Raw genomic sequence first — 23,602 nt, 5'->3', positions numbered from 1 at the left:
GGGGGGGGTTGGGAGAAGGCCAAGGCTGGGGTAGCATGGATTGTGGGTTGGGAGGAAGGGGCACTGCACACCACAGCTGGCTGAGGCTGTGGGTCTCTTGCAGGACCTGTACATTAAGTGGAAGGGGCCATCATTTGAGGTGCAGGTCGGGCTTCACGAGCTGCTGGGGCACGGCAGTGGGAAGCTCTTTGTGCAGGTAAGCACCCCCTTGGCAGGGGATGGGGGGGAGGGGGAAAGGATCTCTGTATAAACAGCCCCTGTGCTCCACCCCTGAGGAGGCTGCATCTCCGCTGCAGGCGAGGGATTCTTGTACACAGTGTTTGGGATGATGCTTCTCCCCATGGACTAGCTCGGCTGGTGCGGCGTGGCAGTGCTGGCTGAGGGTGGATGCTAACGTCTCCCCCATTCCACAGGAGGAGAAGGGCACCTGCAACTTCGACAGAGAGGCTGTGATCAACCCGGAGACGGGGGAACTGGTAAGGGGGCTGGGAGGGGAAGTGGTGGTAATGGAGGAGGGTGGGGAGAGCAATGATCTTAATGGGGGAAGGGAAGTGGCAAAGCCAGCTTACACTGAACATCTGTGATCACCTTGGGGTGCCCCCTACCTGCCAGCCCTGCACCCAAACCCCTATAATATCCCCATGCGTGTCTTCCCCAGAGCCCTCCTCCCCACATTACCTATAGGGTCCCACTGGATATCAGTCCCAGCCCCCTAGCCCTGCCCCCCACATTGCCTATGGCGTTCCCTCAGGTGCCAGCCCTTCCCCCCTAACTTCCCACACACACACAGATCCAGAGCTGGTACCAGGGTGGCGAGACGTGGGACAGCAAGTTCTCCACCATCGCATCAAGCTACGAGGAGTGTCGGGCCGAGTGCGTGGGGCTCTACCTCTGTCTCAACAAGGACGTGCTCCGGTGAGGGGCCTGGGTTGGGGAGACAAGGCCTATCGCCAGGGCTGGGGACAGCAGGCGGATGGGGAGGGTCACCTGGGTGGTGGGGGTGGCTGTCAAGGGGGGGCGGGTCATATTACCTGGGTATGGACAGGGTGGTGAGTGGGGAGGTGGGGGCTGTGACTGGGGACTGAGAGACAGTGGGAGGAGGCTGGAGGATGGCTGGGCCTGGGGCTCAGGATAATGCTGCTGTCCTGCAGATACCCTGGGGGGCGTGTCCTTGCACTTGTTGCTGCGCCCCACTGTCAGCAAGTGTCGTCCTCCCCGGCTTTTGTATCCAGGCCCCCCACATCCAGACACATCTCCTGTTCCCAGGTCTACGGTGTGGGACCTGGTATATTTTCAGGGGGCTCATTGGGGGTGGATCACAGATGGGGGAACCTTGCAGAGTTTTGAGGAGTCATGGCTGGGGGAAGGAGGGGGTACCCTGCAGAGTTTGGGACAGTTGGTCCAGGAATTCAGCAACAATCCCCCCAGTGGGGGAATGGGAGGTTGGGGGTTCCCCAGTGGGCCTCCCTCACTCCCTCCTGCCCCCCACAGGATTTTTGAGCTGGAAGGTGAGGATGCGGAAGACGTGATCTACATCAACTGGCTGAACATGGTGCGGGCCGGGCTGCTAGGGCTGGAGTTCTACACCCCTGAGACCGGCACCTGGCGACAGGTGAGTTGAGGGAGAGGAGGGCAGGGTACTGGCCCTTTAAAAGGAGGCAGGGCAGCCTTTGACTTCTCCTCTGAGGGGGGTGAGGGTGGCAGGGCTGTAGTGTGTGGGGGGAGCCAGGGTTCTATCCCAGTCCTGGGAGGGGAGTGGGACTAGTGGATTAGAGGGAGGGGGGCTGGGAGCCAGGACTCCTGGGCTCATCACTGCACCTTGCTGCTCTCCCCCAGGCTCACATGCAGGCACGCTTCGTGATCCTGCGGGTGCTGCTGGAGGCGGGCGAGGGGCTGGTGTCGCTGCAACACACCACAGGCGCTGACGGCAAACCAGATGCACTCATCACTCTTGACCGCAACAAAATCCTGCCTGTGGGGAAGCCGGCCATTGAGCGGTTCCTGCGCAGGCTGCAGGTGAGGCGGGGCAGGGCTGCAGCGAGCAAGCTGGGGGCTCAGTAGGGGGCGCTCTCCTCTGACAGTCAGTGCTGGCCCCAATGGGGGTGCTATGCTACTCAGCAATGGGGCTTAGAGAGGCAGTGCTTGTTTTTGTGAGGGAGACCATAGTGAGGGGGCGGCATGGCTGTGTTGTGGGGGCATGGGGCGGTTCTACCAGGAGGGGCTTGGCTGGGTCTCAGCCCCCTTTGTGTTGCAGGTGCTGAAGTCGACAGCGGATGTGGCGGGAGGCCGGGCGCTCTACGGGCGTTTCTCAGCTGTGACAGATGAGGGGCCTGAGCGTTTCCTGAGCCTGCGTGACACCGTGTTGCTACGCAAGGAGGCACGCAAGATGTTTGTGCAGGCCAACACCCGCCTGGAAGGTATGGAATCCCCCGGCACTGCCCAGCCTTCTATCTACCTCACTACGGGGTAACACTGCCTGGAGGGTATGAGGTCCCCCCAATTTCCTCATGCACCCTGCTCTGGGGTGACACTCACGTGGCGGGTATAGTTCTGCCCCACAACTCCCACCCCAGCTGCCCCCCTCGGGTAACTGAGCTCTGGTTTACCCCAATCCTATGCCAGCTGGGAGTTCAGACCTGTGGGGCCTTGGTGCCAGGTGCAGGGTGGAGAGGGTGCCAAGAAAGTGTGGTGGGCTAAGATTGGAGCCCATGAGGAGTGATTGACGTGGGGTAACAAGGTGTTGGGGCAGGTGGAAGGGTACAGGAGCAGGGGGTGGGTGCAGTACAGAGGGCTGTGATGGAGCAGGGTGTGGTGACAACACGGTGACCCCGTCTCAACGCCCCCCCCCCCCCCCGCAGGCAAGGACATGAGACATGACCTGTGTGTGTGTGTGAGAGAGAGAGAAAGGAGGGGGATGGCGGTGAGGTGGGGGGCTGTGATGAGGGCAATGCCATGATCCTGTCTCCCCCCTCCTCCGCAGGCGAGGATGTGACCCTGGTGCAGTACGAGGGTACTGCAGCCGGACTGATCCGCTCCTTCTCCGAGCGATTCCCTGAGGATGCTGAGCTCTTGGAGCGCCATCTGCTGGAGCTGTCAGACGCTGATGCCCACTTCTGGGCAAGCCAAGGTTGAGAACAGGGAGACCCAACCCCCCAACTGCACAGGGGACTCAATACACTCAGCTTTTGTACCTGCCTCTCGTCTCTTTCTGCTGCGTCCGATGTGTCAAACAAGGGTGGGGGAGCTCGTCCTACATGAGCATTAATGGGGCTCACCACACCCTCAGCAAAATGGCAGTAGGTTTAATGGATCTTAGTGTCTGACACCCCTCACCCCCAACTTCTACCAGGAGTCCTGGCTCCCATTCCCTTGCATCAGCACAAAGCACCAAAACAACTTCCTTACCAGAGTCGGGCATAGAACCTATGAGTCCTGGCTCCCAGTTCCCCCTGCTTTAACCACTAGACCCCACTCCATTCCCAGAGAACCCTGAGAAATTTCAGTACATCCAAATTCAAGGTAACATATCTAGGAGCCAACAGTGCAGGTTCAGGCAGTGACTCAAAAAAGGACGTAGCTGGCATAAAAAATAATTGCCTCAGTATGAGCTCTCATGCAGCCCTGTGGCCAAAAGGGCTAACGTGACCCTTGCGTGTACAAGCCGGGATAGCAAGTAGCAGGGAATGGGCTTGCCTGTGCCCCCAGTGTCAGTGTGACTGCCGCTCGAATGCTGCGTCCGGTTCGGGCGTACACACTTCCAGCACGGTGTGGAACGTTCAAAGGAGGGCCACAAAAATGAGCCAGGGTTGCAAGCTGGGTTCAGTCTATTCAGCTGATCAAAGCAAAGAGTGAGAGCTGACTTGATCGCTAGGTGCAGGTACGTACACTTGGAAAAGAGAGCAGGTAGTGGAGACTTTTCACCACAGCTGCAAAGACACAGCAAGACCCAACGGCTGGAAGTTGAATTTAGACCTATTTAACCTTGATCTCAGATGCAATTTCCACAGCCATTTGAAGGGTTTCCCCAAGGAGGAGGAGGGATTCACCATCCCTTGGAACCTTTAATGAGGCATCTTACTTGAATCCAGCACCTGAGAGAAATGAAACAGCCAGTGTGTGCTGGAGGGGTTGGGCTGAATGGGTGAGGTAGTCTGTTTTGGCCATGGAATCTCTGAATCCCTCTGTTCGTTCCCTTTCCTATCATGTCACAGGGGGTGATCTTCTTCCTGCAGAACCATGTGAAGCATCTGGGCCCAGTACTCAGCTCAGCCTGGATCTCCAGGACCCAAACCAGTGCATTTCAGTCTCTCATTTTCAAAGGAGAGTGGCCCAGCTGGCTGAGGGGGCAGGGGAAGGGGCTGCTGGTTCTGATGTCGGCCCAGGGCTTGGGCGGGACTGGCTGGTGCAGGGGTATGGGATACAGGGCCTTTCCCCTCCTGTGGACACTGGTACTGGTGCCTGTACTGTGGGTCAGTCAAGTTGGGGGTCACAGCATGGCTCCTAGGGGAACCATCTCCCTTGGAGGCTGGATCCAGGAGGGAGTCTGGTTCTTGGAGTGACTCCTCCCTTGCAGGAGCTGCTCTGCTTCCAGCCCCCGGCGCCGCGCGCCCCAGATTCAGTTGGGGTGGATGTGGGGTGGGAAGCGAGGCAGAGAAAGTCCCCACCCATCCGGAACCCTGAGTTGCTAGGGTTAGTCTCCCCCGGAAGGACTGTTTTGAGTGCGACACCGTATCTGGCTTGGGGACTATTTTCCGGTTGCTCCCATCCACAGCCATTGAGTTGCCGTAGCAACGGATCCTGTCAGTCCTGTAGAAAGACATGGCGGCCGCCTCCTCCTTCAGCAGCGAGAGGTGGGTGGGGGCAGTGTTGGTGATCCCTGAACCCCTCTTTCCTGGGCCTGGTTAACTCGGGGTGGCAATGACTGGGATCCTCTTCCCAGCGGGGACAGGGGCTGGGAGCCAGGACTCCTGGGTTCTATCCCAGCTCTAGGAGGGGAGTGGTGTCCAGTGGTTAGAGATGGGGAGGGGCTGGGAGCCAGAACTCCTGGGTTCTGTCCCAACTCTAGGAGGGGAGTGGTGTCCAGTGGTTAGAGTAGGGGAAAGGCTGGGAGCCAGGACTCCTGGGTTCTATCCCAGCTCTAGGAGGGGAGTGGTGTCCAGTGGTTAGAGATGGGGAGGGGCTGGGAGCCAGAACTCCTGGGTTCTGTCCCAACTCTAGGAGGGGAGTGGTGTCCAGTGGTTAGAGTAGGGGAAAGGCTGGGAGCCAGGACTCCTGGGTTCTGTCCCAGCTGTAGGAGGGAAGTGGGGTCCAGCGGTTAGAGTAGAGGAAGGGCTGGGAACCAGGACTCCTGGGTTCTGTCCCAGCTGTAGGAGGGGAGTGGGGTCTAGTGGTTAGAGCAGATGGGGCAGGATTAGGGCGGCTGAAATTTCTGTTCCATGTGTTGATTGATTGAAATATATCCCAGTCTCTCACTGTTGCTCTGTCTACCTGTCTCTTTGTGTCCCCACCCTGTCCATGTCCCCCTCTAGTAATGAAGCCAACTCCAAATGGCTGGATGCCCATTACGACCCCATGGCCAATCTCTACACCTTCTCCTCGTGCATCGGTAAGTGCAGGATCCTCCCATAAAGTGCCCTGAGCTGAGAGCTGGGGAATGATCTAGTGGGATTCTCCTGGGTGAGGCCCATTGAGTGGTTAGAGGCGGGGAGGGAGGGGGAAGGGGCCAGGAGTTCTGGCTCTGCGAAGTGAGTGAGAGCTAATGGTTAGATCGGAGGGGGGCTGGGAATCAGGACTTTTTGTTTCTATTCCAGTGGTTGTGATGTGTGGGCAGTGGGATGCTGAGAATCCAATTCTGTTCCTGCCCTTGCTATGTTGTCTCTGTAGGTGCTTAGATAAGTTCCTTCCCTTATCTGCCCCCCACATTCTCCATCAATAACTTAGTGAGGTACCTCGCAAAGGAAGCTCTTCTCAAGGTCACTTAAGCACGTGTGGTGCTAGCGTATGGCAAATCATAGTTGTGTACAGAGCCATGGCATCCCAACCCTGGGAATACGAAATAAAACCTCCCACCCACGCAGGTTTGTTAGCCCTCACGGGGATGGGAGCACTTGTTCTCTCCATAGTCTCTTGTCTCTCAAGGTGAGTGTGTGAGACGCACAGCCACAGCAAACAGGACGTAGAACTTAAAAACGCAGGGAAAGGCAATGAAGGGGACAGTCTGACGCTTATTTAACTATGAGACCTGATGCCTGGTTGCCCGGAAGGTGTTCTCCCTCCTGCCCTTCAGTGACAGAACCCCAGCTCCACATCTCTAGGTCCTCCAAGGAGAACCCACTGGAAAGCAGCTATTGCATTACTGATAGTGCTGGGAAGAAAACTTTATAACTGAGTTCATTATCTCCTCCCAAAACTGGGGATAAACCCAGGAGTCCTAGGCCCCAGCACTAACCTCCTGGACCCCACTCCCTTCCCAAAGCTGAGGTTAGAAGCTTGGTTCCCAGCCTGCCTCAGATCACCATTAAATAACTAACTGCAGCGCGTAGCAAGCAGCCCCAGATTCCAGGGCCCTCTGTAATCCCTTCTAATTGTTGTCTGCAGTGTAGTTGTAGCTGTGTCAATCCCGGGATATTAGTGAGACAAGGTGCGGGAGGGAATATTTTTTTATTGGGCCAACTTCTACCGGTGAATGAGAGAGACACTTTCAGAGTACTTTCCCCACGCCTGAGGAAAAGCTCTGTGAAAACTTGTCTCTCTCACCAACAGAAGCTGGTCCAATTCCTTGTCTCTCTAATCCCTTCTATGGCACCTTGCCTTCATCATGTCCACCACTAACCTCGCTGGGAGGGAGAGCTAGATGGGAGCTGTGCTGCTAGGGATAATGACTAATACTGCTGGGCTCATGCTAGCTAGGGCCTGTGGAGGACCACCCATTACAGGAGTTTCCCCTAGGGCATCTCCCCCAACCTTTCATGCCACTATGGACTTTTATGAGACCCTGCTGAGAAGATCTCAGAGGGGAACTGGACGCACAGCAGTGGTAGACACAGCCCTGTGGTTACAGAGCACTGAGCATAGTGGTTAGATAGTCTGCCTTACAGAGCTGGGGATAGAACCCAGGAGTCCTGGCTCCCAGCCCCTCTGCTCTAACCCACCAGATCCCACTCCAACCTGAGCCAGGGATAGAACCCAGGAGTCCTGGCTCCCAGCCCCTCTGCTCTAACCACTAGTCCCCACTCCCCTCTCAGATTTGGGGATAGAACCCAGGAGTCCTGACTCCCAGTCATGCTCTTACACTCCATGTTTCCAGAGCTGCTTTCATCTCAAAGTCCTTCAAATTATTACATGGCTCTGGAGCACAAGCCTACTCAGTTGGTATGGAATGAGCCAGCACATCTGCAAGGAGAGAACGCCTCCTACTAATCCCCCCAACACACGCACGCATGTACTGCAGTACAGTGACCCTTGACACCATGCTGGAGCACAGAGGTCAGCATTAACTGGGAGGGGAGAGCGTCGTCCTGGTCTCTCATACAAATACAAGGCATGGCTGGACCGGCTTAGTGTGGGGGAGGTTGTCAGGGATGCTGACTCCACATCTCTCTTTTATTCCAGCCCTGGCTGACCTGCATGGCGATGGAGAGTACAAGGTGAGGAAGGCTGGCCTGGTCCCGTGCCGCCCCCAGATCAGCCCCTTGGGCCTGATATCCCCTACATTCCACCCTGGCTTTGGCTAATCTGCCAGGGGCAAACAGCATCTGGATGTAGTGTGTGTATCTTGGGGTGGGGTGAGGGCAGGGAGTTGTTCAGGGTAGGGGTTGTCTCGGGGTGGGAGTGAGCATTCTGGGCCGGTTGTCCCTCTGGGCAGGAGGGAGTGAGGGTGCCTGTGCCCAGCCCAGCAGGTGGAAGCTGCCCTGGGGTGAGAGGTGAGGACCCCCCAGCACTGCCCTTCTCTCTCTGTCTACCCCCCCCCCAGCTGGTGGTGGGTGACCTGGGCATGGCTGGGCACACCATGAGGCTGAAGGTGTACCGGGGCACAGGGCTGGCCAGTGAGAGCACCTTGTTGGACCTGCCGTCTGCCGTCTCCACCTTCCTGATGGACCAGAATGAGCCACGCACGCCTGCCGTGGCTGTGGCCTCCGGCCCATTCGTTTATGTCTACAAGAACCTGCGGCCCTACTTCAAATTCACCCTGCCCCCTCTGGATGCCAACCCCCTGGAGCAGGATGTCTGGGAGCAGGCCAAAGAGGTGAGCAGGTGTGGGGTGGCATGGCCATCCCAGGGTACCTGTCCACACCCCTGCCCCCCCACCTCAAACCAATGGGCCCACCCGTCCCTGGCACTCCACATCAGACCCAGCTCTGGGAGTGGGGTCTAGTGATTAAAATGGAGGGGCTTGGAGCCAGGACTCCTGGCTTCTATTCCCAGCTTATAGTCATGTGCCTTCCCATCTCTCTCCATCTGCATCTCGTTCCAGGACATGATTGACCCCCTGACTCTGAAGGAAATGCTGGAGGGGATCCGGTGAGTGGCTCTTTCCTCTCTCCATAGACTGTCACATCACCACACACATCCCTGAAACTCCATACTGGTCCTTGGCTTAGCAAGTGCTGGGAGCTAATGCCAGAGGCATTTAACATTTGATCCCTGGGTGTGGACTCTGGGGGAGATCCTTGAGATTAGAGCTGGGCATGCTGAAAGCCAGGACTCCCAGGTTCTATCCCCAGCTCTGGGAGGGGAGTGGGATCTAGTGGTTACAAGTAGAGGGGGTGGGAAATCAGGACTCCTGGGTTCTGTTCTGGGTTGTGGATGGCAGGGTCTGTGAAGGTGAATGTATTGTACTGAGTTTCTATCCAATGTCTTCCTCTCTGTTCAACATCTTCCTCTCCTGGTGTGTGTCAGGGAGAAGGCGGAGATCCCCCTGTCAGTACGATCACTGAGGTAAGGCCATATGGTACCACTGAAGGCAAGGAGTGGCATGAGCACCTCACCCTCCAGCGATTTCCTGGCTAGCACCAAAAGCGTGGGCTGGGAGCTCTAGGAACTTGCTTTTTTAGGGGATTGGAACAGGGAGATTGAGGCTGGGCCAAGGGAGAGTGTGTGAAGGGGTCAGGGATGGATCCTGGCAGTGGGGAAGGCAGATGGTGTAGGGAGCACAGGCTGGGGGTTAGGGATCAGGGAGGGATCTTGGCAGCGGGGGGACAGGAGGCATGGGGAGCACAAGCCAGGGGGTGGGGATCAGGGAGGGATCTCAGCAGTGGAGGAGGCAGGTAGTGTGGGGAGCACAAGATTGGGGGGTGATGGATCTTGGCAGTGGAGGAGGCAGGTGGCGTGGCGAGCACAAGCTCTGGGGGGTGGGGATCGGGGAGGGATCTTGGCAACGGGTGAGGCGGGTGGTGTGGGAGCACAAGCCGGGGAGGTGGGAGTCGGGGAGGGATCTTGGCAGTGGGGGAGGCAGGTGTTGTGGGGAGCACAAGCTCAGGGAGGTGGGGAGGGATCTCAGCAGTGGGGAAGGCAGGTGGTGTGGGGAGCATAGCCTGGGGGCGGGGATGTTTTCCCAAAGCTTGGAAGGTTCTCAGCAGCAGAGCTCCTGTTCTAAGGGGTAGGGGGGACACCGTAGGCCAGAGCAGGCTGTATCACTATCCCACAATCTCCTTATCTGTCTTCCCCACCACCAGGTTCCTGGCCCAAGATGTACCAGAAATGGAGAATTTTGTGAACCTACATAAGGGGCAACCGATCAAGCGCCAGGTGGGTCCCTACCCTGCCCTGGGTCTGGGGGAAACTCCCCGGTGGACTCTCCCAGAGTAGGGGACTTGGTGTGGTGGGGGTTAGAAAAAGGGGTATCCTAGCATTGCCAGTTCCTCACCAATGTCTAGTGGGTCCCAGCAGGGCCATGCAGGTACCCTTACTTCCCAGCATGCCGTGGGGAGACTGGCACTGCCCTCCCTGGATAGAGAGGGGAACTGGGGAAGGGGGAGGTCCATGCTCCTCTCATGCCCATCTCCCTGTCCAGACTGTCATCACCTGCATGAGCACGCTGAAGAAGAACGTGGCAGATGAGGATGCAGTCAGCTGCCTGGTGATCGGGACAGAGAGCGCTGATGTCCTCATCCTGGACCCTGAGGCCTTCACTATCCTGGCCAAGGTGAGTGGGGTGCCGAGTGAGGGGGTCCCTATATAAACAGTCCCTGCATCCCACCCCAGAGGTGGCTGCATCTCAGCACCAGGCGAGGGACCCTTGCTCATATATAGCTTGTTCCCATGGATGTGGGGCTGCCCCAGCTCTCATTTGCTGTTGCAGATGACGTTGCCAAGCGTGCCAGCCTTCCTGAACGTGATGGGGCAGTTCGATGTGGAGTACCGGGTCATGGTGGCCTGCCGGGATGGGAGCATCTACATCCTGCGCAGGTGACAGCCAGCCGTGAGGGATGCCTGGGGCTGGAATGGGGCAAAGGGGAAGGCAGGGGAGTGCTGAGGAACATAAGATAAGGAACCGGGTATGTCTCCCCCTCCCGCCCTCGATCAGACCTTTGGTCCTTTCCAGCTTGGTAGTCCCTTTCCTCTCCGATCAGACCTATGGGCCCATCCCAATACTCTGCCTCTCTGCTGCCCCACTGCTAATAGATACCCATATATGGCCCAACATGTGCCAGTTGCCCATAATGCACCTCTCTTTGTAGCGCTCTGCCATAGGGGTGATTCCCTCCAGGCAAAGCCTCAGCCCAGGCCCCGGTGCCTGAAGGTTTGGTCTTGCTGTAACATCCCTACAGGTGAGGCCTGTCTGCCCATTCCCTGGGCGCAGGGGGTGGGGGAGGGTGACGGGAGCCCACGAGGCAGGGTGCAAGGAGGGAGCTGGGTGGGGCAGCAAGCACTGTGGGAGTCTGGCACTGACCCGTCTACCCTCCCTTCCCACTCCAGGGAGTCCAAGCGGCCCAAGTACTGCATCGAGCTGAGTGCCCAGCCCATGGGGCTGGTGCGCGTACACAAGAATATCGTGGCTGGCTGCTCTGATGAAACCCTGCAGGGCTATACACAGAAGGTGGGAGTGGGTGAGGGCATCCGCTACGGGGCACTAGGGGTGGGGCAGCTGGGCAGGTCTTGGAACTTATGTGCCCCGAGATCTGCTCCCTACACCACCTGTTACCAAGGCGCTTCTCCCTGGGGGAACCAGCGGGAGATCTCCATGGCTCCATTCTAGGTCTGGTCTGCTAAGGGGGCCAGTGTCACAGGGGTGCCACACAACAGATCCTTGTATAAATAGCCCCCCTGCCCTACCCCAGAGGCAGATAAACAGCCTTGCACCTCACCCCAGAGATGGCTACATCTGAGTGCCAGATCTCTTTGTCTTACAGGGGAAGAAGCTGTGGACAGTCTATCTGCCAGCCCCACTGATGACCATGAGCCTCCTAGACCAGAAATCACGCGGCTTCCAGGCCGTGATGGTAGGTCTGGCCAACCAGGTGGTGCACATGTATCAGGACAAAAACCTTGTGGATGTCATCCGCACCCAGGTAACTCCTCACCAAGCAAAGCCAGTGCCAGGGTTAATGCAGGACTCCTGGGTTCTATCCCAGCTTTGGGAGGAGAGTAGGGTCTCATGGGTTAGAGCGGGGGGCTGGGAGCCAGGTCTCTTGAGTTCTTTCCCTGGTTCTGAGAAGGGAGTGGGGTTTAGTGGGTTAGAGTGAGGAGGCTAGGAGTCAGGATTGTGGGTCTGGTGGTTATGGGGGAGCCAGGGCACTGGCCGAGCTGCCTGATACCCCATTACCTCCCCTCATTCCCCCACAGGACGTGGTCACCAGCATTTGCTTTGGCCGTTATGGGCGTGAGGACAACACCCTGATCATGACAACTAAAGGTAGGCAAGGGGCGTGCTGGGTGGGCACCATTCAGTTCCATGCAATTGCTTCTGTGCAATACTGAATGCACCCTGCAGCGGATGCTGCCGGCTGTGTGCAGGATACCCTGCCCAGCCCCGTCTGTAAGGACACCTGACCCTACGTTAGAAATTCTACCCTCAGACATCTGGGCATCAGCTGGGTTCCAGCTGGTGCGTCAGGAAGGAATTCAACTCCCGTGGGACAGTGCAGTGCAGCAAGGGGCATTAAGGAGACCGGCCACTGTTGGAGACAGTACACCATGGTGGTGGGCCCATGGGTCTGATCCAGGGAGAGGGGATTCAGGACCTTTGTGCCCATTTGTACTCTATCCTGGTGGTCCCATCCCCCAGGTGGGGGGCTGATCATCAAGATCCTGAAGCGCACGGCCGTGTTTGAGGAGAAGGACACGTCACTGGGGCCTCCCATGGCCCAGAGCATCCGACTCAGCGTGCCCAAGAAGACCAGGCTGTACGTGGACCAGACGCTGCGGGAGCGCGAGAATGCTGTGGGTGAGTAGGGCAGGAATGGTGGGTTTAGGAGGGGGACTACTTGTGGGCAGTTTGGGGATGGAGCAGCTGGAGGTGTAGGGGAATGAGGATGGGGAGTGGAGATTGGGGCTGGGAGCTGAGGTGGAGCATCTCCCACCATTTCCCATGCCCTCCCCAGCCATGGGTCTCCGCCCATGAGCCCAGCCATATAGCCACCAGTCCCACTCTAAGCATCAACCATGGGAAAGAGAGAAGCCACTGGACTGGGATTGACTTACCAATTCAGCATGTCAGTGCAAATGCACTGGCCAGTCACTGGGGGTGCTGTGCTCCAGGGAGCAGGATGGGGACTCAGTGGGGGGAACTCTTTTCTCACAGTCAGTGCTGCCCTAATGGCCCAGGGGGCACTGCGCTGCAGGGAGCAGGATGGGGACTCAGTGTGGGGGCACTCTCGTCTTGCAGTCAGTACTGCCCCAATGCCCCAGGGGGCGCTGTGCTGCAGGGAGCAGGGTGAGGATTGAGTGGGGTGGCACTTTTCTCACAGTCAGTGCTGCCCCAGGGAGCAGTGCTGTGAACCACTAGCTGCCCCCAGGGAGCAGTGGATAGTCAGTACTGACCCTGGTGCCGCAATGCCACAATAAAGGGCCCTGTATTGCAGATAAGACACAAAGCCAAGATCCATTGTGATTGGTAGAGATTTCCTGTGTTGTCTGGCTTCTGGCCCCAGACTGACTTTCTGTCCTCGCTGTCCCTTCACCCCTCGCCAGCCATGCACCGTGTGTTCCAGATGGACCTATACCGGCTGCGGCTCATGGCAGCCCGGGCCTATGTCAAGGCGCTGGAGTCCAGCCTGGCGCCCGTCACATCCACACTGCAGGAGCCCCTTAAGATGAATGCAGTGGTGAGTGGGTCATGGGGACATCAGACCCTTGGAATGAGAAGGGTATGGCGCATTTGGAGGGAGGTTGGTGACGGGTGAGAAAATTCAGGATTGCGCAGGCGGAGGCTGGGAGCCAGAACTCTTGGATTCTCCACAGGTCTAGGAGTGGGGGGGTTAAGTGGGTGTGGGTCTGGGCAGATTTTTTATTCTGCTCCTGCTATTATGGCAGCAGGACCCATGGGATCCCAGTCCCACTGCAGGGCTCTGAAATTGCCCCAGCAATCTCTGAATGTGCTGCTTTCAGCAAATGTCTCTCCACCGGCACCCATCCACTCCATGTACCCCCGTGCAATGGGATGGGAACCCCCTGACCCTCTCAGCTGCATCTCCCCTTCCCCACACACAGGGATTAGAAACCTCTAACCCTCCCTGCAAATGGCTGGAAAGCCCCTGCATCATCATGCAAAGGGGACAGGAAGCCATCCCCAGGCACAGGCAGGGAGATTTCCCATTGTCACCCTTAGTTCTGCGCTTCTGCTGCCTTCAGAGCTGGAGTGCTGGACGGCCAGAGAGCGGTACCTGCTGGCTGGGGCATTCTTGTGGTTTGTGATGTGGAAAGACTATTTTTTTAATTCTGCTTCTGCATTTGTTTCTTGAATTTTTCTGCCGTTCCTGCTGTTATGTCAAGGGGACCCTCTGGGATCCGAGTCCCGCTGCAGGGCTCTAGGTTGAAGCACGTGGTCTAACCACTAGACTAAGCTGCCTGCTTTGGCAGGGTCACTGGTGGGAGAGAAGCATCTGATTTCTCTGCTGCCCAGGGCGGAGGTGCTGGGAGCAGAGCAGGCAGCGCCTGTGAGGCCATTATAGGATGCTGCATGCACATGGGGGGCTGCTCTTCCACAAGGATACTGACCCACTGGGAAGGGGTCAGCGAGGAGCCCCATGAACAATGGAAACCCTGGGCCTCAGGGAGCCCTAGTGGAAGAGTTCCTCTGAGAGGTGCTGAGGGGGCTTGTCCCAGTCTCTCTGCATGGTGAGGGGATTTGTGGGAGCAGGGGGTTCACGAAGGTCGCAGACAAAGTCTGAACAAGAGCCAGGAGCCACTGTCAGCCACAGCCAGTGTTTAACAGGGAGAGGGATTTGCCCTTCGAACAGGGGGCAGGGAACTCTCCATTGCTTGGAGGCTTCCAAGCCAGAGGGGCTGTGTCTAGTTCAGTGAGCAGATCTGGGCTGAACTCAGGAACGGAGGAGGGGATATTTGGGGTTCAATCATCTCTTTAGATTTCCAGGGGTCCCTTCTTGTGGCTCCTGTGATGGAGAAACCCCCCATCCCCTCAAACCCCAGGCTGGCTGGATTGGCTGTGAGATTAAGGACTTCTCTGCCCTTTGCACTGAAGCTGTGCTCAGGATCTACCCCACACCCCCTTCCCCAGGTCCAGGGCATCGGCCCCACCTTCAAACTGACCCTCCACATTCAGAACACATCAGCTGGGTGCCCCTCCATCAACCTGTTGGTGAGCTTCCTCTATGACCAGAGCCTCTATGCCATGAAGAGAGCCTTCTTCAAGGTACCCCCACCCTCCAAACACCTCTGACCACCCCTACAGACCCCTGCACTCTCACTGACTCAGCTTTGTCTCCCTGCAGGCCCCCATGCTGATCCCAGGACTGAACTACCCCATTGAAACCTTTGTGGAGTGTCTGAGCGACAAGGGGATCTCGGATGTCATCAAGGTTTGTACAGGGACATTGCACCCCAGAGAGAAGCCTGACTCTTTAAAATGTTCCCACCTCCCTCCTGGTGTGGGTGAGTGGGTGGAGAAGTGGCTGCATATCAGTGCCAAGGAAGGGATCTGTGTATAAAGAGTCCCTGTGCCCCACCCCAGAGGTGGCTGCATCTCAGCGCTGGGCTCTCTGTCTTCTCTCTTGCAGGTGTTTGTACTGCAGGAAGGCCAGAGCATGCCCTTGCTGACTGCCCATATCAAAATGCCAGTGAGTGAGGGTCTGGCTGCTGCCTGAACCGCGTCTGGGGGGCGACAGAGACCAGAGCTGCAGTAGATCCCATAGGAGCCCTCAGTGGATCAGAGCCAGGACTGGGAGCCGAGGCCCCCTGCTGTGCAGTGAACCACCAGCTGCCCCCAGGGTGCACAGTGCTGACTTGGGACCATGTAGAGGGGGCTGTCAGGGCTGCTGTCCCCACCCCCACCCTGGGGTGCAGACCCAGCTGTGTTGTCTGGGAACAGGCTAGCTTCTTCCATCAGAGGGGGTGGGAGGAGGACTTATGCCCGGTTCGGTATCAAGAGCTGCTGGGGGAAGGGGTGTTTCTCCCCTATCATGGCCCTGGGGGCCTCACCTGAAAACCCCCTTAGCTGTGATTGTAGCATCCCAATAAAGCCAGCACCGTTACTGTACCAAGCGTGCTGGTGTGTGGAGTGCGTAGCATGGGGAAGGTACACTCAGGTTAACAATTAACAACCTCCCCCACTCAGAAGGGCCACACACAGCACATAAAAGCAGTTTAATGGCAGTTTCACGGCCCCGTTTTGCTGCTGCAGCAAAGGGAAGGAGCATTCGCATGGAGGTAGTGTTGCTGGAAGGGCCGAGCCTAGCTCTGGGTACCTGTGGGGATGGAGCTATTGCAGTCTGCGTATCAAATTCATTCCCCCATCACACAACGAAGGCCCGGGGCCCAGTTATTTCTGTCTTGGTGGTGGCAGGGCTCTTGGCGGGGAGTCTGCAGGCTCTCTGCAGCAGCGGCACCCCCTTCAGGTGGGGCAGTGGACTTCATGTCCCGGGGCCCCAACACGAGTGACGGTGGCTGTTATAGGGAACATGGTGATGCCGCAGGCGTTCCTGCCGCGATAGAGACGGTAATAGCCCTGCCGAGGGGACACAGCGTTAGGGACAGATGGTAAGGGCCAGCCTTTCCTCATCCAGGGCTGCTCTGCACTGGGAACTGACATTGCCATAGCTCTGTCTCTCGGGGGTGTAAAAATCCACACATCCCAGGAGACGTAGCAGTGCCGACCTGGCCCCACAGTAGCCTGCGCTAGGTGGATGGAAGAATTCTTCTGTCAGCCCAGCTCCTGCCTCTCAGGGAGGTGGATGAACTTCAGGGACAGGAGAACCCCTGCCACTGGTGGAGGTGGCGGTGGAGCTGTGTTGTGGTAGCGGTTTAAGTGTAGACATACCCTCACTCCGCCTTTGTGTCAAACTGGAGTGGTCTGAACCTGGCCAGGGAATGTATAATACAGGGGTGGCCAACCTGGGGCTCCGGAGCCACATGTGGCTCTTCAGAAGTTAATATGCGGCTGGCTCCTTGTACACGCACCGACTCCGGGGCTGGAGCTACAGGCCCCAACTTTCCAATGTGCTGGGGGTGGAGGGGTGCTCACTGCTCAACCCCTGGCTCTGCCACAAGCCCTGCCCCCACTCCACCCCTTCCAACCCCCTCCCCTCAACCTGCAGTGCCCTCACTCCTCCCCCCTCACCCCCAGAGCCTCCTGCATGCCACGAAACAGCTAATCAGGAGGTGCGGGAAGGCGCTGAGCGGTGGGGCTGCCGGTGGGTGGGAGGCACTGGGAATGGGGTTGGGGGGAAGCTGATTGGGGACTGCTGATATTACTGTCACTCTTTGGCAATGTAATCTGATAAATTCTGGCTCCTGCTCAGACTCAGGCTGGCCACCCCTTGTATAGTAAAAGCCCACACCTCACCCCAGCAGTGGTGTGCCTTAGCATTAGGCAGGGGATCTCTGTATAAACAGTCCCTGCACCTCACCCAGAGGTCATCTCTAGGATCCCAGGCTGCCTCCTTCAGACAAAACCAGCCCACACCCCCACAGACAGCACTGCCATGGGGCAGCCCCATACACACCCCACTCACCTTCTCTCCCCAGCCTTCCCCCCAGGAGTTCTTGATGACCCAGTACCGCCTTTTCTTCGCTGTAATGAGTTGAAGAGAAAGGCATAGTGGTCTTAGAGTGCTTCTGGCAGCTGAGCCCCCTACCAAACCCCCAGTTCATTTAACCCCATCTCACCCAAATCCAAACCCTTGCACTGCTCATCCCCACTCACCATGCCCGTAGCCAACCAGCAGGACAACATGATCCACGTGGTCTGGACTGCAGCTCTTCACTAAGGGCTGGGAGATGCCCTTTTTATAATACTGCGGAGGCACAAAATAGAGCGGAAAGTGAGTTGGGTGTGGGGGCTTAGTGGGTGGGTCACCATGGGATGGGCTGAGTAGCCAGAGGGCTTCTCTCGCATTGCTAATTGAGAGGCACGTACCTTCATGGCAGCTGAGTTCAGGGTAACTGTGATTGGGCCCTTGGTTGCGACGTGTGCAGCTATTTCTAGAAGAGGAAACCCAAATGTGCTGGGTGAGGAGGACTGAGGAACAAACACCCCTGACCCAGGCCTGGCCCTACCAGGCTGCTGCTGTCCCCACACACTGGCTACATTGGCCCTTGCCCCTCACTGTGTCCTCTGAGCCCCCTGCGCCCTTCACATTCCCCTTCTGCTGCTCAGAGCTCCCCCAGGGGGAAGCATGAAACTAACCAGCCCCTTGGTGGTTTTACACACATCACTCCATGCACCCTCCTGCCCATGCACAGCTGCCTGGAAACTGACCAGGTCTTGATCAGTTCTGCCCCCACCCTGGCCCTGCTTCCCCCCTCTCCCCCCCAGCCCTCTTTGTCATCCCCTAATTCTGTTCTACTGCCCCTCACTGGCTCCCTTTGCCCCCACCACTCCCCCCTGAATGGCCCACTCCCCAATGGCCCCACCCCAACCCCTCTCCCCCCAGGCCTCACCCTTCTCATCTCCAGGTAGTGTCTGGAAGCCCTGGATATAGGCTGCCGGCTCACTGAGGTTGTGGCATGTCTCCTTTCTCCCTGTGTAGGGGTAGGCATCCTCGCTCGTCAGACCACCTGGGAGGGAGTGTATGTGAAAGTCTGGGATGGGCCCAGAGCACCTCAGTCCCTGCTCCATCATTCCCCCATTCTGGACTCAAGGGTCAGAGTAAACCCCCTCCTCGCAAATTCAGCCGTCACAGTGTGTGGCCAGAGCAGGGTCTAGGAGTGAAGAGGGGGTCTCCTTTCTGTATACAGTATTGAGAAGATTGCTCCCAGTCTGGGTCAGGATCCATGCAGCACCTGGCGTGATGGGGGCCCCAATCTCAGTCAGGGACTGTGCAGCATCCAGTGATGGGAGCTGCAGACTAGGCTGGGGACCACAATCTCAGTCAAGGGGTCTGCACCTGTAGTGACAGGGGCCCCAGTCTGGGTCAGGATCTGTGCAGTGCCTGGCACGATGGGGGTGGGGGGCAGTATGAGTCAGAGTGAGTCTCCATGCACTAAAGTATTCTCACAGTAAACAGTTGTGCGGGGTGAATAGGGGACAGTCCTGGGGGCTGAGGGGGGTTTGTTGTCTGCAGGGCAAAGGACCCCACGTCCTTCCAGTGCCTACGTACGCCTTTGTAGCACCGTAGTGAAAGCGTCCCACACGTAGCCCCCTTTGCACCCCGCTCCGCACCAGCTGCAGTCCAACACCTCTGCAAGGGAAGAAGTGAGTGAGCACCAAGCCAGCTCCCTCTCTCCCCAGTCACACCCTGGATCCTGCTCCTACTGGGTGGCACACACTGACCAGGAAAGACCCCAGTGGGCACTGGCTCATCCGACAGACGAGACATCCCACAGTGGCTCCCACCGGGGTGATCAACCCACTCCTGGATGGAGAGACTCAGCACCTGCCACCCCCTCCTTTAACATCTGGTGGGGGAGAGTTCCACAGGCAGGGCTCAGCTGATAGTAGACAGATGGTGGGGGAGGTTGGTGATAGGATCCTAGCCTACCAGGAGGCAAGTCAGTGGTGGAACTGTCCCCCCACCCCAGTGAGTGCTAATGGGGTGCAAATATGTGAACTCCCATGCATGGAAACAGGGTCCCATATGCCCCGCAAAGCCAGCCTGCTCCTAGGACGGTCAAGGGTTACAAACTCCCAGTTTGGGACAAAAAGAACAGGAGTATTTGTGGTACCTTAGAGACTTAACAAATTTATCTGAGCATAAGCTTTCGTGGGCTACAGCCCACTTCATCGGATGCATTCGGTGGAAAATACAGTAGGAAGATCTATATATACACAGAGAACATGAAACAATGGATGTTACCATACACACTGTAAGGGGAGTGATCAATTAAGGTGAGCTATTATCAGCAGGAGAGAAAAAGAACTGTTTGTAGTGGTAACGAAAATGGCCCATTTCCAGCAATTGACAAGATGATGTGAGGAACTGTGTGTGTGTGGTGAGGGGGGAATAAGCATGGGGAAATAGTTTTACTTTGTATAATGGCCTGTTTGGGACAGGAAGTGAAGGGGATACTTTACTCTCTCTCTCTCCCTCTTCCCCCCCCCCTTGGCTGGGAAGGGGACAGAGCTTAGAAAAGCCCCAGGCGCCCCCTCCTCTGTGCCCCATTCACCCCAGCCTGTGGGGCTGCTGCACACAGCAGGGCAGCACTGGGGTGCCCCGCCCTGTTCCGGTCCAGGGGGCAGGGCTCCCCCCCAGCCCCTACCTTGCACCGAGAGGTTCCGGGGCTGGTGGAAGTGGATGTTCCAGAGGGACTCGATGTTGGCGACGGCAGCGAAGGCCCAGCAGGAGCCGCACTTTTTGCCCTGTGGAGACAGGAGTGAGACCCAGCGTGGCGCTAGGGGGTGCTGTGCTGCAGGGCAGGAGGGGGCACTCTCCCCAGCCTCAGCGATGACCCCAATGCCCCACTGAGGGAGGGGGCACCAGCTGGGTTTAGCGGTGGGGAGAGCGAGTGGGGTTGGAAAGATTTTGTAGTTACTGAGCTGCCCCATGGCTCCCCCTGTCCCGCCCCAACTAACTGCCCATCTGGGGGGGTTCCCAACCCATCCCTCCCATAACTACCTGGTCCTTCACGGCGGTCACGGCCCCTGCCTTCCTCCAGTCACAGGACGGGGGCAGCTTCTTCCTTGGGAGCCGGGGGGCCTGGTGCATGTTGGGGGGCGGGGAGCTCCGGAACGTCCCCTGGAACTCCTCATCTGGGGAGCCAGAGGGAGATGGCACTCAGGGAGTGCTGGAGGGGGGAGTGAGGGGTGCAGAGGAGTGGGGGCAGGGAAGGGAGGGAGTGCAGAGCAATGCGGGTGGGGAAAGGAGGGAGGCGAAGTGGTTGGTGTGACGAAGCGGGACTGGTTTTAATGGTCCCTCTGAATATTGTGGGGGGGCCTCAGCTCTGGCCGACCCTCTGTCGCCTAGCAACTAATGGCCAGGTCCTTCCCCCCTGCAAGGGGATGCTAAAGGTGTTGGAGACGGAGATCAGGTGACCTCCTGGCCCGGGAAAGAGAGACAGCCCAGAGAGGAGGGGCGGGGGGGGGTGTTGGTAGCTGGCTGGAAAATGGAGAGGAGTCCCAGGGGGGCTTGGGCCTCCCAGCAGGGCTGTGGCCTCCCTGGGGCCCCAGATGGACCTAGTTAAGGGATGGTCTTGTTGTCTGTACTGGCAAGACCTGTTTTGGACTGTGTTCATGTCATCTAAATAAACCTCTGTTTAACTGGCTGGTTGAGAGCCATGTCTGATCGCAAGATGGGGGTGCAGGACTCTGTGGCTTCCCCAGCACCCTGACTGGGTGGACTCGCTGTGGGAAGCACACGGAGGGGCACATGCTGAATGCTACGTGTGAGCTTCCTGCCCTAAAGATAGTCTGCTCCAAGGGAGAGAAGGCTCCCCAAAGTCCTGACTGGCTTTGTGGGGAGCAGTTCCAGAGCATTGCCCAGGGACTCTGTGACAGTTGGGGGCAGGGGAAGGAGGTGCATAGTGGTGGGGGTGGGGAAGGGAGAAGGTGGATGGGAGGGGCACAGAGCAGTGGGGGTGGGTGAAGTGGCGTGCAGAGGAGTCAGGGCAGGAAAAGGGGTGCAGAGCAGTGGGCGGAGAAGAGAGGGGTTCAGAGCTGTGGGGCAGGGAAGGAGCGGGGCAGGGGAAGGGGGTGCAGAGCAGGGGGGGAAGAGAGGGTGCATGAGAGGGGTCCAGGGTAAGTAGGGGGTTGAAGAGTGGTGGGGGCTGGGAAAGGAGGGGTGCACAGGAGGGAATGCAGAGCAGTGAGTGAAGGGGAAGGGAAGGGTGCAGAGCAGTGGGGGTGGGAAAGGAGGGGTGCACTGGAAGGGATGCATGGAAGGGGTGCAGGGTGGGTAAGAAGGGGTGAAGAGTGTTGGGGGCCAGGAAAGGAGGGGTGCACGGGAGGGAGTGTAGAGCGGTGGGGACAGGGGAAGGGGGTGTACAGGAGGGGTGCAGAGCGGTGGGGGCAGGAGAAGGGGGTTGCACAGGAGGGGCGCAGGGCAGTGGGGGAAGGGAAAGGGGAAGGGAGAGGTGCACGGGAGGGGTGCAGAGCAGTGGGCGAAGGGGAAGGAAGGGGTGCATGGGAGGGGGTGGGGAAGGGAGGGATGCAGAGTTGCAGGGGATAGGGATGCGGTGCTCAAAGGTGCTGGGCATTGGGGGTCACTCCCCACCTGTCCAGTCGCTGAAGCGGGTCACCCCATACTGCCCCGTGCCCAGCTCCGTCTCCTGCAGCCGCCGTGCCACGAGCAGACTCTGCGTAAAGATCCCGAAGCGTCTGCGCTGCTCTGGAGGGAGATGGGGGGATCACGGGCACTGGGGGCACGACACCCCCAGCCTGTGGCATCAGACACCCTGCCCCCCCGCATCCCTCAGCACAAATTGGGGCGGGGATTTTCCACTCTCCCCACGCCTCTTTCCGTTGCCAGCTACAGAGCCGAGCCCTGGGGTCTGGGTGTGAAACCACCAGTGACAGAAAGAGCAAGACAGCAGCGGAGCCCCCCCACGCCCCACCCTGGGACCTAGGGGGAGGGGAGCATGTGGGTCCCAGGGAAGGTGGCTCGACCAGCCGCGGGCAGACCAGGCTCAGAGGTGGCGAGAAGGGGGTCAGTCTGGTCTATTCACCCCCTCCTCAGCCCCATCCATTCCCTGCTGCCCCCACATTCTCCCCATAGTAACAGCCCCCAGGAAGAGCTGCCTGCCCCCCACACCAACAGCCCCCTCCCCCCAATCCGTCCTATCTGTCACCTGCTGGGCTCCTGTAGGTTCTGTTGAACTGAATCATAAAATCCTTGAACATTCGAGTCAGTTCAGCCTGAAATGGACAAGGCAGGATGGTGGGGAGCGAAGGGGCATCCCAGCAGCCAGTGCCCCTGCCTCAAGCCCCACTCCCAGCCCCCAGCTACCCACAGCCCTGCTAGTGCCCACCCCCCCCCGCCTCACCCACAGCCCCCTGCTATTCCTGCCTAGGGCTCCCCCTACCCACAGCCCTTCTGGTGCCCCCTCCCATCTGCACCCACAGCCTCCTGCTACTCCTGCCCTGATCTCCCCCTACCCACAGCCCTGGTGCTTCCCAATCGGCACCCACAGCCCCCTGCTAGTCTACCACTGGCCTCCCCCACCCACAGCCCTTCTGTTGCCCCCCAATCCACACTCACAGCCCCGTTAGCCCAACCCTGGGCTCTGCACCCCCTCCCAGCTCTGCTCATGGCCCTCAATCCCCAGCCCTCAGCTATTCCTGCTTTGGGGTGTAGGGTGGAGCCTGCTGCTGTCTGGGATGGATGCCGGGGGACTTCCCTGTCTGGGGCATGGGAGCACGTGGAGCATGAGGGAGTGTGCAAGGAGCGTGAGGCACAGACTGCCCTACTGTGGTGGAGACTGGCTACAGGACCTTCCCCTCTCACAGGTGCTGGTTCCCATCCCCGACCCTGGATTCTCCACACATGCACCCAGACACTGGGTCTCAGCACAGTAGCCAGTAGCTCTTGGCAGAGACACGCGGTGTCTTCTCTGGCTTTCAGGCCCACTCCACCCCAAAACTGCTCCCTCCAGGTGCATCCTCCATCCCTTACCTTGCTGATTTCAGGGGGCAGGACAGAGCCAGCTGGGAGGGCACAGACCCAGACCCACAGCAGCAGGAGGCAGGGACACAGGACTTCAGGTCCCATGGCAGTAGCTGCTCACTGCCTGCCCAGGCATTCTGTGTAGGGGGATATATGGGCAGAGGCAGGCAGAAGAGTGACGGAAACCACAGAGCAGAGGAACTGCAGGTGTGAGATCCGGGGATAGGGGGGGCAGATGTGCGTGTGGGGGAATCCGAGGTGTGGGGGTTGGACTTCAGACATCCAAGTAGCCTCAAACCTGCTCCTGTGCCCTCAAGGTCTGCACCATGGAGGGGGACAGATTTGGGGACAATGGGGCATTGTTCCATCCATTCCCATTGCTCATCTGCTTTACTACATTTAGCAAGAAGCACCAGCCCCTGGTGACCACCCTCCCCCCATGGGAAGTA

The 23,602-nt window shown here is 58.3% G+C and overlaps 3 protein-coding genes across 5 annotated transcripts in view; 2 read left to right on the top strand and 1 right to left on the bottom strand.

Moving 5' to 3' along the window:
* DPP3 (dipeptidyl peptidase 3) overlaps positions 1 to 3,195 on the top strand; it is a 23,364-nt gene extending 20,169 nt beyond the window's left edge. The window contains exons 12-18 of the mRNA XM_032804286.2: positions 104 to 196; positions 414 to 476; positions 791 to 915; positions 1,492 to 1,612; positions 1,837 to 2,016; positions 2,255 to 2,417; positions 2,981 to 3,195. Coding sequence (XP_032660177.2) covers positions 104 to 196; positions 414 to 476; positions 791 to 915; positions 1,492 to 1,612; positions 1,837 to 2,016; positions 2,255 to 2,417; positions 2,981 to 3,132 — 897 coding nt within the window. The 3' untranslated portion in view covers positions 3,133 to 3,195. The remainder of the gene's footprint in view (positions 1 to 103; positions 197 to 413; positions 477 to 790; positions 916 to 1,491; positions 1,613 to 1,836; positions 2,017 to 2,254; positions 2,418 to 2,980) is intronic.
* A 1,476-nt stretch (positions 3,196 to 4,671) lies between these two features.
* BBS1 (Bardet-Biedl syndrome 1) lies at positions 4,672 to 19,291 on the top strand. 2 transcript variants are annotated; one of them, XM_032804292.2, is made up of 17 exons: positions 4,672 to 4,850; positions 5,529 to 5,605; positions 7,612 to 7,646; positions 7,973 to 8,245; positions 8,474 to 8,520; positions 8,899 to 8,937; positions 9,675 to 9,747; positions 10,013 to 10,144; positions 10,301 to 10,407; positions 10,918 to 11,038; positions 11,352 to 11,510; positions 11,785 to 11,854; positions 12,227 to 12,385; positions 13,132 to 13,265; positions 14,678 to 14,758; positions 14,892 to 14,978; positions 15,177 to 15,655. In XM_032804292.2, the coding sequence occupies exons 1-17, from the start codon at positions 4,819 to 4,821 to the stop codon at positions 15,261 to 15,263; spliced, it is 1,713 nt and encodes a 570-aa protein (XP_032660183.1). In that variant the 5' UTR covers positions 4,672 to 4,818; the 3' UTR covers positions 15,264 to 15,655. The 2 variants fall into 2 exon arrangements, with proteins under 2 accessions (XP_032660183.1, XP_032660181.1); XM_032804290.2 differs by having other exon boundaries at positions 4,675 to 4,850; positions 14,678 to 14,812; positions 15,177 to 19,291.
* On the bottom strand, positions 15,744 to 23,296 carry CTSW (cathepsin W). 2 transcript variants are annotated; one of them, XM_032804301.2, is made up of 11 exons: positions 23,163 to 23,296; positions 22,339 to 22,405; positions 21,765 to 21,878; positions 20,172 to 20,305; positions 19,816 to 19,915; positions 18,717 to 18,797; positions 18,058 to 18,174; positions 17,534 to 17,598; positions 17,321 to 17,411; positions 17,130 to 17,188; positions 15,744 to 16,123 (listed from the first exon to the last, which is right to left on the bottom strand). In XM_032804301.2, the coding sequence occupies exons 1-11, from the start codon at positions 23,256 to 23,258 to the stop codon at positions 16,010 to 16,012; spliced, it is 1,038 nt and encodes a 345-aa protein (XP_032660192.1). In that variant the 5' UTR covers positions 23,259 to 23,296; the 3' UTR covers positions 15,744 to 16,009. The 2 variants fall into 2 exon arrangements, with proteins under 2 accessions (XP_032660192.1, XP_032660191.1); XM_032804300.2 differs by lacking the exon at positions 15,744 to 16,123 and having other exon boundaries at positions 16,872 to 17,188.
* Between the last annotated feature and the right edge of the window lie 306 nt (positions 23,297 to 23,602).

Source organism: Chelonoidis abingdonii, chromosome 17, assembly GCF_003597395.2.
Source record: "Chelonoidis abingdonii isolate Lonesome George chromosome 17, CheloAbing_2.0, whole genome shotgun sequence".
Taxonomy (NCBI): domain Eukaryota; kingdom Metazoa; phylum Chordata; order Testudines; family Testudinidae; genus Chelonoidis; species Chelonoidis abingdonii.
The sequence above is the reverse complement of the archived record's forward strand: the minus strand, read 5'-3'. Positions and strand labels throughout refer to the sequence as shown.

Excerpts from the sequence above, each read along its gene's own strand:
- BBS1 (XM_032804290.2), top strand. The coding sequence starts at position 4,819 with ATGGCGGCCGCCTCCTCCTTCAGCAGCGAGAG. Across the intron at positions 8,246-8,473 it reads TCTGGGAGCAGGCCAAAGAG|GACATGATTGACCCCCTGAC; the intron begins GTGAGCAGGTGT and ends ATCTCGTTCCAG. Across the intron at positions 8,521-8,898 it reads GAAATGCTGGAGGGGATCCG|GGAGAAGGCGGAGATCCCCC; the intron begins GTGAGTGGCTCT and ends GGTGTGTGTCAG.
- CTSW (XM_032804300.2), bottom strand. The coding sequence starts at position 23,258 with ATGGGACCTGAAGTCCTGTGTCCCTGCCTCCTGCTGCTGTGGGTCTGG. Across the intron at positions 22,406-23,162 it reads TGCCCCCTGAAATCAGCAAG|GCTGAACTGACTCGAATGTT; the intron begins GTAAGGGATGGA and ends TGTCCATTTCAG. Across the intron at positions 18,175-18,716 it reads CACTACGGTGCTACAAAGGC|GTGGTCTGACGAGCGAGGAT; the intron begins GTACGTAGGCAC and ends ACTCCCTCCCAG.